Source organism: Propithecus coquereli, unplaced genomic scaffold, assembly GCF_000956105.1.
Source record: "Propithecus coquereli isolate 6110/MARCELLA unplaced genomic scaffold, Pcoq_1.0 Scaffold149, whole genome shotgun sequence".
NCBI classification, from domain to species: Eukaryota; Metazoa; Chordata; class Mammalia; order Primates; family Indriidae; genus Propithecus; species Propithecus coquereli.
Genome location: NW_012139302.1, coordinates 1523654 through 1535935, shown reverse-complemented (window position 1 = coordinate 1535935; position 12282 = coordinate 1523654). Strand labels below are relative to the sequence as shown.

The window sequence follows — 12282 nt, the reverse complement described above, 5'->3', positions numbered from 1 at the left end:
ATCGTTGCCATTCATTGCAATTATGGCTATAGTCTCCTATTTGGTCCCCTTCTGTAATGGCCCCTGATTAAAATACTAAGTCCACTCATGTCTCTCTTCTGCTCAATTCCCTCCACTGGCTCCCCATCTCTCTCAGAGCAAAACCCAAACATACTTCCTCCATGGAACTCCTCTCTTCATCACTCCAGCCACATTGACCTCTTGCTGTATCCTTCAAAAAGTCAAGTAAACTCCCACCTGTGGTGACTACCCCTCTATTGTAATCTCATTCCTCTGAGAGCTGTTTCCTTGCCTCTCGCTGGTTTCCAGAAACATCTCCTTATTTAAGAAGGCAAATTATCATGATAGAGATTGTTATTGCAAGGGGCAAGTTAGGCCACTGAATGGAATGGCCAAATTCTGTGTTTAAATGAGTTCTGTAAAACCAAGACTAGTTCCCACGATGTGGGAAGACTTGACCTTTACCTTTCTGTCCTATAGCCTAATAGGTAGGAAGACAGCGAACCAGAGATTAACATGATTCTCCTTTTACACCCCACTCTTTGTACCTGTACACCCGACTCCTGAGAATCATATGTTCATTGCTTGGTGGGGGAGGGGAGGGAAGAACATTCTGAATAATTGAGGGCAAGTTAGAAATTATCATCTGAATCTGAAATCAGCATGTTATATCTTATCACTTTAGAAAAATTATTCTAAGGAGGGTGGAAAAAAGGATGAAAATGTAAAGTTGGAAATGTCAGTGCTTAACCACATAATCTGAATCTTCTAGTAAATAAACTATTTCCTGGGAGAAATGTCGTTACTTTGGAAACAGTTTGAACTTTTAAAGTCATTGATGTACCATTTAGTACTTAAAATAGTGATTTACAAAGACTATCCAGTGAGGCCTGGGTTTTCCAAGCTTTCTTCAAAATGTCTCAGGCATTCCAGATGAGCAAGGGAAACATTTGGAGGGTTTGGATCACCATGTATGTCTTTCCAAAATCTAATTTCTGAGTTACTTTCTAGCCAGTAGCTTAAATACTTTCATATGTTTTTACTTACGTGCTATAATTGAGAAAGAGATATGAATTCAAAAAGCATCCAGAACCCCAAGTTTTTTTCATTTAATTTATGGTATACATCAGGGGTTGGCAAACTTGGTCTACAGAACATCCACCCTATCACTTGTTTTTGTAAATAAAGTTTTATTAGAACACCGCCATGTCAATTCATTTACATATTATTTACAGCTACTTTTATGCTACAACAGCATAGTTACGTAATTGTGACCAAGACTGTATGGCCCACAAAGCTGTAAATATTTGCTATCTGGTTCAAGTTTGCCAGCCACTCGTGTGTGTGTGTATACATATATATTGTACATGTACAACTGTACATATATTGTGTATATACACAATATATATGTATACACACACATACATATATATATTTTCGAGACAGGGTCTCATTCACTGGTGTGTATTATTAGATACATTGTAACAAAGTTATATATCACCAGAGATATCATAGATTCCTTTCTTTTTAGTAGTCATATAAACCAAGGATACAAGAAATATATTTAATTAGAACAAAATCTTACTGCCAAACAATTTAAGAAAAAATTCAGTCTTCAGATTCAATAATTATCTCTCAGATTTTCTTCCCAGTAATTAACTCACACTACAAAAAATAGACACACACATTCAAAAAGTGTTCTTTTATTATTTCTAGTAACATATATTGTATAAATACTCTATTTTTATATGTACTTTTACAAAAGCGATATAACTTAAACGTTTTATTAGAAATAAATGTATAAAAATAAATATGTTATTATAGGCATTTATTACAAACTACAGTCCTTCTTAGAAGGAACACACAAACTGATACTTATAAAGTACATATAATTTATAGTAACATATTTTACTATATACATACGGAAAAAGTTGTATTCTTTCTCACAAAAGAGCTAAACAGACATTCACCAGGATACGACTGTTGGGCCAGCTGCCAGGGATGGACCTGCTACCCCTCGGCAGACTCCCCGCCACAAGACAAGTGATCTCAATGTCCGCAAACCTGTGGGACCCTGCTCTACACACCCCACTCTTTTTCTGGCATTGCATTCTTTCGTGTGATTTTACTTTCTTGAGACACAAACTGCTTTTTCACGTCCATGTTACCAAAGTGGGCTTACACAGTAGGGAAGAAAGGTTGGAGGTACCAAGCTCATTGTGTCTCCTCTAGTATTTACCAGCACCTAATATTTTGCTGCTTTTTTTTTTGACTTTGCAGATTTAATGCAATTTTATCAATACATTGAATTGTTTCTTCCTCAAAACGAATTACACAAATAAAGACTGTGATGGTACAAGAAGGTACAGATGGAGCCGTGTGAGTCATCTCACATTGCTGAGTCTTTCTCTCATGTTGAACAACCTGAACTCTTAAGTCTTGGTAGAAAAGAGGGATAAACATTCTCTGAAACCAAAGAAGCCGCAAACAGTGCTGATAAAACATCCTACCGTACTCTTTTCTCCCCTCATTGTTAGTGGGGTTAAGTAAGCCAGGTCTTAAACAAAATTTCATCTTTCTCCTACTTTTCATTCCCCAATCCTCATGACACAAAGTATTTAATCAGTACCAGGAAACAGGGGTGGTAACAGTTCTTACTTTTTTCGGTAATTGCTCCTGTTTTTTTTTTTTAAAACTTGTGATAGATGTAACAAAAGAAGTAATAATAATGCCCTTGGGCTTTATCGTGCTATATCACTGCTCAGAGGTTAATAATCCTCATTAACTACCCTATGAAATTTGTAACTGGCAGTTTACTCTGATGATTTAACTCCTTTCAACCTACCTCCACAATCCCACCTTAATGACACACCTCACTGGATTTCCGGCAAGATACACTGGATCCCTCCAGCCCTCTCGATGTCTGTGATCAGTCCTTCCTCACTTTGCCTTGCCCCCCAAACTGACACTGCTTAACTGCACTCTGCCATCATGCAAAAGTCTATGTAATGTTTAGGTTTCTTTAAAGGATCGCAGCTCTCAGGAGACAACACCCCCCCATCATGGGACAGACATTTCAAGGTTCTCTTTTTGTAACCCTTCCCACAAGTCTTGGAACACGGCGACCAATCCCCCACCTGCCAGTGGGGGCAAGGCAGGTCTGCGCAAGGTCTGGTGCTGGCCGGCTTCACTTCCTTCGCACACTCTGATGCAGGCTGCCCGTTAATATCTCGGCATTCGACCACTCTTCTCTGCCAACCCAATCCACATGACTTAGAGCATTCACCCCACTCTTCAATGACCCATTCTGAAAAAGTAGGGATAGCATTGAAGGATTCCTTCTTCTTCTTCACAAAATAAGTATATTTAATTTTAGGTCGAAGGGCATTGCCCACAGTAAGAACCTGGATGGTTAAGGGCTCTTTGAGAGGGCTAAAGCTGCGAATTCTTTCCAATGCTGCAGAGGAGCCGCTGTACCTCAAGACAACACCTTTGTACGTAATATCTTGCTCTAAAGTGGACAAAGTGAAGTCACCATTAAGGATATATGTGCCATCAGCAGCTTTGATGGCAAGAAAGCTGCCATTGTTTCTGGATCCCCTCTGATTCCGTTGTTTCACTTCAATGTTGGTGGCTCCAGTTGGGATCGTGACAATATCATGATATCCAGGTCTGTAGGCAAGAAAAATAGATATAACTCTCTCCTCCATTGGCTAATTAGATCACTTAGCTTTGAAACATGTTAATCCTTTGTAATGTATTTTCCTTCCGACCTGTTAAAATGTACATCTAAATCATAAGGTCTCTGAGAGAATGTATTTTAAACTTACTTTGCACTGGTAACTGATCCTGATATTTTCTTGCACGTAGATCCATTTCCTCCACAAATACCACATTTATCAAACTTCTTTTTGGAGTCTATGATGCGATCGCAACCAGCTTTTACACACTGTCCTTGCACACAGACAGAGGTAGAGTCTGGACTACATGGAGTACCATCTATGACCTGAGAAAAAAAACACGTGTCTTGTGTTACACATTAGCAAGGGAAGAAGATGATGCTATAATAAGAATGAATGTTCTCTCTGCCTTCCTGCCCACGCTAATTAAAAGTCATACCCTCCATACGTGTTATGAGTTTCCTTTCACTTTGGCTTTTTTTAAATAGTATGTATAGACATCTGAAAAAATTGTCTTTTGATTATTTGTTTATTGCCCTATCTCTCCTCTAACTAAGGTCAATGAAAGCAGAGTTCCTTGTCACTTTGTTTACTACTGTATCCTCAGTGGCTAGAACAACATTTGGCAACAGTAGGTGCTTCATAAATCACTTGTTGAATCTGCAACTTGGGAATGTATTCATAGCATACAGTACTAATAACATAATAATCTCGATCAAATGAAATTCCATTTCTACCTTAGGCCAGATTTATTCCCTCATTAAAACAGCAAAAGAAGTAATACTTTTCCTAGTTCAATATATGTCCTCTGATATAAGAATTATCAATGCTCAGACTTCCCTTTTAATAAGTCTGTTTGCACATGCTACTGCTAGTCACTCAGTATCAAATACTTTGGACCATGCCTAAACTATTTTCCAAAACTACTGGTTGCTGTGTGAACACATAATTTATCTAGCCATGAGTTGTGTGTGAAACTAGTTCTAGGGAGGAGTACTTGATTTTTCAAAGAGCTTATTTTTGTATATAAAAGAGTAATAATAAACAATTGCAAGCATCTTAAGTGCTGGATTTAAGCTTCGTTCATAACTGAAAGCAAAACCAAACTCTAAGCAGGCAGTTGCCAATATATACAGAAAAAAAAGGTGTTCAAATTTGAAATTGAACATGTTAATATATAAAATAAAGAAAGCACATCAAAGATTGCATGAAAAGGCCACAGGCCAAGGCCTTAGTTCTTAGGCAAAAAATTAGTGTAAAAGTAACTACCTTGGGCTGTAAAACGAAGAAGTAGCCGATGAGTTTGGCTTGACAGATGAGCTTGCACCTGTCCTTCGGTGAGACGCCAGCATACTTGGGCGTCCACTCCACCGCGGGCCCACTCCCAAAGGAAGGTTTGGAAAACTCGTTGTGTGCCTCACATTGCTCCTCTCTAAAGGTTTTTCCTGGAAAGAGAACGACACGATGACGTATCAGTTTCCAATCTTTAATCACCTGTTTGAGGGCACATCTTTCTTATCCCACTTCTCAAAGTCGGAGTCCGCTGCTACTCACCGTTATTGTCTGGACAGTCCTCGATGTTACACGACCTGTAGCGCACACGTTTGCCCTCGCAGTACTTCCCTCCGTTTTTGGGGACTGGGTTGTCACATTCTCTCATTGTGTACTGAACTCCTCCACCACAGGTTCTCGAACACTCTCCCCAGGGCCCCCACTGCCCCCAGCTTCCATGAATAGGAGTCTAAATGGGGATACAAATCATCAGCATTAGAATTCTCAAAAGAGACCTTTTAGGAAAAAAAAAAAAAATGGGAGAAAGAATTAGTTCTAAAAATAAGTTAGAGGACACAGATGGAGATGTTGAACTTGGTATTGCATCTTTTAGCATCACTTTGTTCTTTGGAATTCTGGATGTGTTTCAGGAGGAAAACTCACATCAAAATGCTTCTTGTCAGTCTTGTTCACACACTTGCCGTTGACACACCATTTCCCTTCTCCACAGCTGGTGCCGTCCGCCCAAGGGAAGTGTTTGGTTTGGCATACCAGCAACCCGCCGGAGGTACCAGTACACCACAAGGTGGTGCACGTGCTGGCCGCGTCGGGGCAGTGCTTGGACTCCTCCCCAAATGTAAACTGGCACTGCCGGTTGGCATCATATAAGGTGCCGGGGAGATCGGCTGGGAGCTGTATGGGACTCTGGGGCTTGTCCAACAAACATTCCCCTGCAAAGAAAATGCCAGCCAATATTAATAAATAGTTAATGAAAGCATGTAGGGGTAGAGCACCATTTAAAAAATATTTATCATATGAAATAATGCATAGCAAAGTGATTTGAAAACTGTAGAGCTTGGGGGAGATACCGGAGAGATTTAGATTGTTAGTAAGATATTATCTTTATGGGTTATTTCTGTATTAACAATGACACAAAATTATGGTTCTGCTAAAAACATGAATCAATGGACATTTGACAGTTACTCAACCAGAAGCACTATCTGTTATTGGGAATTAAGATCTAAACAGTTATGGTCTTGACAGTGAAAAGTAACTTTGAAGGAGGGAAAATGAAAAGAACAAAAAAGAAAGAGCTCATTTATCCAGACCCAACACATGAAAGGTTGGATGTCGTGCAGAAAGAGTAGCTTGAGCATCTTACCATGACCGTTATCCAGAAATGATGTAATCATGTAGGCACTGCAGGGAGACCAAGGCTGGCTACGATCCAAATTGGAAAGCATTGATGCCATCATGTGGGAATCCTGGTTCACACTGTTAAGGCTGGCACACTGCTTTGCATCATCATGCGGCATGTTAAACACGTGGCCTAGGAAGCAATCCAAAACCCACATTAAAATATAGATCATCTGTAGTGTTTTTTTTCCCAACAGAGATTCAATTATCTCAAAGTGATATTTCTAGAGAAAGAAATATATTTAGGAGACACTATTTTGGAGATAATGTCTATTTTCACAAGGTGTAAAGAAATGTAAATTTCCAAATGTTCATAGCTCCTAATATCTTAATTTTTATTCTAATAAAATGACCATGTTTGAAATAGTGGAAAGTATTTTTTACAGTACCTAAGATGTGTTAGTACTTAAAATAACAATATACCTGCAGATTCTCCCTCTTAAATTATTATTTTATCAATTTGAATTTGTGAATTGAGCTTAACTCCTACTCTGAAACACACTTACCTAGTTCATGGGCTGTGGTGAAGGCAGCTTGTAAACCGTCATCTTCTATGACTGAGCAGCTTCTGCTTGGATCACACACAGTTCCAACATCAGCCATCCCAAGAGTATCACATGTCTGGGCCCCACACAAATCCTACAAAAAAGCAAAGGTGAATTCCAATTAACAAGGCAAGTATAAACCTTGACATGTAACTTTTTGGTAGGGTGTGTCCTCATATATGCTTTGGAGCATCTATATTCATTACTGTTTATCTAGGAAGACTTCATGTGACTTTACTCAAGCTTTTTCCTAATGCCTTTAAAATAGGACTGGGAAACTTAAAGTATTAAATTATAGTAGAAATAAGTAAGATCATATAGCCAATTAAAACAATTTCAGTGCAAAAACATTGGTGAAATGTCTTTTAAACATTTGGTTGGTACAATGCAGACTCCCAAGAGGACAATATCATAATCGGTTCCATCCTTCTCTCACCTGTCGGGTGAAAAGAATTGCTGTGTCATAGTGCTCCGCATCCCGGTCACTGGGTGGGTTATGCTGCTTTTGCCAGTTGCAGAAGTTCCGGAGAGTAAGAGCAGCATTGGAGGTCACTTCTGGTCCCTTCTGTTCTTCATAGATAACCAAAATCTTCACCACCACCAGGCTAACTGAATTCCGAATGCTGGGGTGTTTGTACAACCTGGCTGCCACCGAGAACAAGGTGAGAAGGTAATGCTTTAGACCACTGCCGTGGAATTCTGCCATTGACTGGTCTGCCACTAGCATGGTTTCCACATAGCGGGGGCTGGAGACAAATCGCTTCTTTCTTATGCTTCCAGTTCCTGTAAAGAAACAAGAAAGACAGTTTGCTCATGGGCAGGCTATCCAAGAATAGTTACCTTCCCAGAGTATATAAGGAAAGCCTAAACCAGTCAAAGCAAATAAAACTAAAATATAACCGGAACGACAATAACAAAAATATTTGCAACTCTTTTTCCTGAAAGTGTTATTTTTGAAAGTTTTTTCCTTTGCTTTAAATAAAAAGACCATGTGCTCCTCTGGTCAGGCTCTTTGTGCGTGTGTGTGGAGTTCTTCAGTTCTCTTTGAAATGCCGCAATCTGAACAAGGCAATATGCACACCGTCCTACCCAGCTGTAGTAAAATCTTGGAGCAAGGGCAGCAGGCAGAGGCCCTGAGTCACTCTTTCACAGGCCAGGACTCAAATCCTGAATGAGATCATCAAGCTCCACGTGGAAGGCCTCGGGTAGGGCCTGGGCTGCTGCCAAGGGGCCGGGCCTGAAGGAATCTCAGCCTGCACTGCTCTGCTCTCTCATTCCAGGGGTCCCTGGGGTGCTCTGCTCCTGCCAATTCCAGGCACAAGGACCACCCACTCTGCCCTGCAGCTTACTGCCCCACTCACACTGCTCCAGGGAAATAAGTTCCTGCTTTGAGCCAAGGTTGATTATTTGGAAGAGAGCCCACAGACTCCCGACTGAGACCCAACCCCCAGGGAAGTCCTAAACTGGCCTGTGACCGTGTAACTGTTCTCTCCCAGGAGCAGACGAGCAGGGAAAAGGCGAGAATTCTGAAAACAAGACACGTGAGAAAGTGAAAGAAGAAAAAAGGCACCAAAGCGATAAAACGAAAAGAACTGGAGAGTAAGCACTGCACACAAGAGAGTCAGGAGGCGGCTAGCAGGAAGGACCTGCGGTGACTAACATTCCACAGTGCTCCAGAGCAGAATTATGGCCGCGAGAGGGAGTGCAAGCTGGGAGTCGGAGTAGGAGGCGCAGGGAGGCGGGGAAAGCTGGGTAAAGACCTCCCAAGCAGGTTCTGCCGAGGGGCCCAGCCGCCACCAGCCTGTCCCGGTCAGCCTTTTAGGGGGGAAGGCGACAGGAACCTGTGGAGCAGAGATTGTAGCGCAGCTGCCCAGGCTCGCGGGCACGTTCCGAGGTCGCCGTTGCTGCTCTGCCCTTCCGCCGCCCCCGTCCCGCGAGCGCAGGGTGCACGCATGGCAGCGGTTACAAAACTCAGAGCAAAGTTGCACACAAATGGTTAAAAAGAAATAAAGAGGATGGAAAGTCGTCGCATACGCTCACACTCAACTAAAGGTGGAAGGAGTCGGGTTACAAACTCTCCCTTCCCAGTCGAAACGCTTCGCTTTAGTCTGTAGAAAATCGTTGATTTGTCAGTCCTTCCTTGGTTATTCACTATTCGGGCAAACGGAATTAAGGTTTCTAGCTGAATTCACCAACCCAAACCTCCCTCCGTCCCGTCCGCAGACATATGCTCCTGCCGGTAAGCAGGAGTCTACCCTCAAGTCGCGTCGCGTAGAGAAAGTGAAGAGAGAAGGATGAATGGAGAGACAGTGAGGGCAACTCTTCTACCTGCTGTCTGTCCTGCGCCTGGCGGCGCCCGGTCCCGCGGCAGCCACTGTGCCCCAGCATCCTCGCCCTCCGGCCCCGCGCCCCTGGCGGGTAGGGTCTCGTCGTCCATGACCCCGCACTTGGCGCCGCTGCCGCCCCGCCGCCTCCGCCGGAGGAGATGGAACTGCGGCCCCGCCAGCGGCTCCTCCCCCGCGGCGGCGGGGGCGAGGCGCTCTGTGGCGGCGGCTGGCGCGGGCTGGATGAAGTACTCCTCGCCCTGCAGGTAGAAGGCGCCGCGCACGCCCTCGCAGAGACTGAGGGCGGCGGCCGAGCTGGGGTCGCCATTCACGGTGCCGGAGTAGAAGCAGTGCGCCAGGTCGCCGGCTGGGTCCGAGCGCGGCGCCTCGGGCTCGGGTCTGCGCCCCACGGTCTGGAGCGTGAAGCCGGGCGCCAGGAAGCCGCGGTCGGGCTGCAGCTCCAGGTGCAGCCACCGGCCAAAGGCATCCAGGCGGAGGAGTGTGGTCCCATGTCCCGGGGCGCGCTCCAGCGCCGGCAGCACCAGCTCCTCGTCCTCCTCGGCGGGGCGCCCGCGTGCGCCGGGCACTGCTAGCAGAGCTGCGGCCGCAGCGAGCAGCAGCAGCGTGGGCGCGGGCCTAACGCTCCAAGACCGCGGCGCCCACTCCGCCTTCCCCATGTCGCCGCCCAGCTTGCGCCTTCGGGACACCGCGCGGACCGCTCGCTGCATCAAAGCCCTGGGAGACACCGCGCGCAGTAGCGCACCGAGCGAGGGAGCTTTTGTTCGGGTCGAGAGAGCAGAGCCTCGCTGGCCTCACTCTGGATTGTTAAAGTTAACAATTACTATTAGTCTTTGAAAGTGCGCACAGAGCCGGCTACAGCCGAAGCTCCCAGAGTCACTTAGGAGGAGGCGCTGCAGTTCTGCCGACGCGCGGGAAGTTTTTCTTCCAGCGCAGAGTTGGAGGCACCGCACGTTTGGAGCAGGCGGAGAGGCTGCTGCGGGGACAAGAAGCGCTCTGGGGCTCCTCCAGAGCTGAGGCAACGCGAGGGTTGGTGCCTGGCGCCCCTCTTCTGCCTCCGCCTTGGCTGCGGTGCTGCTCGCTCTGCGCAGGGCTCTGCCTTCTCTGTCGGGCTGCGCACCCTGGCTTTGCGATGGCCCCTGGCTCGGAGCCGCTTTCCAGCGAGTGCAAGAATCGGGCAACCCGAGCCGCCCTTTTATAGTTCCCGAATGAGGCCCCCCCCCTCCCTCTTGGCCGCCTTTCCATCCCAAAGACGCCGCCCCCTGAGCTCAGTCGGTGCTAAACCGCGCTCTGCACCGCGGGCTCTGGCGGGGGAGGGGGCAGCCTCCTCGCTGGCTCCACGCCACTGCTCGTCAATCTGGGGGCGGAAGACGCAGAAGGGGCGCTGTGACCAGCACTTTGTACCTTCTGGGCCGCCCTGGGGAGAAGATTCTCCCTTTCGCTGCGCTTCTCCCCGCGCTGGCTTCCTGGACCACCCTCCCTTCCAGCTGCCCCTCTGGTGCGGTAACGCAGTTCCCGCGCTGGACTGCAGTTCCCAGGAGGGAGTGTTGGGGTGGAGAGCTGAGTCCATTCTCCAACATTTCCCTGCCCCGGAGCTGCCCCGAGTCCCCTTCCCTTCTCCCTCGGCCCCCTCTTCCCCAATCTGGGAGATGAGCCAGGGCTACCCTTCCTAGACAAATACCCCACCCCCACCTCTCCATCTCCCCAGTCTGCCACTAGCTTGTTAGCTCCAGCCTGCTCTCTTTGCCCTAACTTTTCCCGGGGAAAGCTTGGTTGGCCCTGCGCTTCCCATAGAAAGCACGCCTGGGGGAGGGGGCCAGGTGACACTTCTCAGGCTCTGGATTGTAAATTGCGTTTGCACTGGCCCTCATCCCCCCCTCCTAGCCCCAACACACCCTCCGCTACACATAACCCCTGCCCCAGAGACTACGTTGTGGGGACTCGGTTTCACATTTCCGGAATGGGTGATCTGGCACGGGGCTCAATTCCCTAGAGCCTAAGGAGGGAACTGTGCTTTCTCTTCTTCATTAGAGAAATAATCAGCTCCCGCCAGCCTGCGCACTTCCAACAGCAGCTGCAGGCCGTAGGCCAGACTGGCAGAAACCTCCCCCAAAACCTGACTTTCCTACGCGGGGGCCAGCGGCGATCGCTGGGGCTAGAAAGTGTGCGGTGGGGAAATCGTCTTCCTTCCCCGACCCCTCCCTCCTCTTCCTACCAGGAAGGGAAAAGGCTGCGTCCCTGTTACGAAAGTGAGGAAAGCTGAGCCTTTCCACCTCCAGGGCCCTAAGAAAAGGCTGGAGCGGCCCTTCCCTCGAAAAAGAGGGAGGGGCTCAATGACCCAGGGGAAGGAAGTGTTGCACAATGCCTTCACGGGCGGAAAGCCACAGGGACAATAGTGAGAACGACCGCCCACGTCTCGGGGCGGCCCTCGTCCCTCGCACTCGCGCACTCCCGCTTCCGCGCCCTGCCCGGTCTCCGTCTCGCCGCCCCACCCCCACCCGTCCGTCTCTTGGCTCCAAGTTGATCTCGGCCCTTTCCTTGCTCCTCCCCAGATCTTCCCAACTTCAGTCGGCCCCAGACAGAAGCGTCCCCTTCAGTCCTCCAACACGTCCCTCTTCCAGACTTTTCTTTCGGGATGCTTTCCAACGTCTTCCTTTGCTCTCAGCGTTCTAGATTGCCTACTTGAAAAACAAAAACAAAAACTTTGCTTTCCGCTCTTGAGGGAAGATCAGACGAGCAAGAATGGCAGATAGAAGCAAACCGCTTTCCTCCTGAAAACGCTTAGTAACAACTCCTGGTTCCCACACGCTTAGGCAAGGGTGCTTTCTCCAATGCCATTTTGGTTTCCCGAGAGCTCCCTCATAGTTTAGTGTTCAATGATCAACCCAGGATTTAGATACATTTTAACCTCAGTTTAACGTATCTGCGTTACCAGTTTTTGCCTTTTATTGGCTCTTCCACTTTCCCACCGTCTAACACTTTGCTACTGTGTTCTTGCCTACCTGCTTTCACTCGGTCTCTCCTTGC

The 12282-nt window shown here is 46.8% G+C and overlaps 1 protein-coding gene across 1 annotated transcript; it reads right to left on the bottom strand.

The window, feature by feature from the left end:
• Window positions 1-1691: 1691 nt before the first annotated feature.
• ADAMTS1 (ADAM metallopeptidase with thrombospondin type 1 motif, 1) lies at window positions 1692-10420 on the bottom strand. Its single transcript, XM_012640153.1, has 9 exons — window positions 9242-10420; window positions 7350-7696; window positions 6875-7007; window positions 6334-6501; window positions 5616-5902; window positions 5235-5421; window positions 4950-5125; window positions 3831-4006; window positions 1692-3672 (listed from the first exon to the last, which is right to left on the bottom strand). The coding sequence occupies exons 1-9, from the start codon at window positions 9963-9965 to the stop codon at window positions 2973-2975; spliced, it is 2898 nt and encodes a 965-aa protein (XP_012495607.1). The 5' UTR covers window positions 9966-10420; the 3' UTR covers window positions 1692-2972.
• Window positions 10421-12282: the final 1862 nt, after the last annotated feature.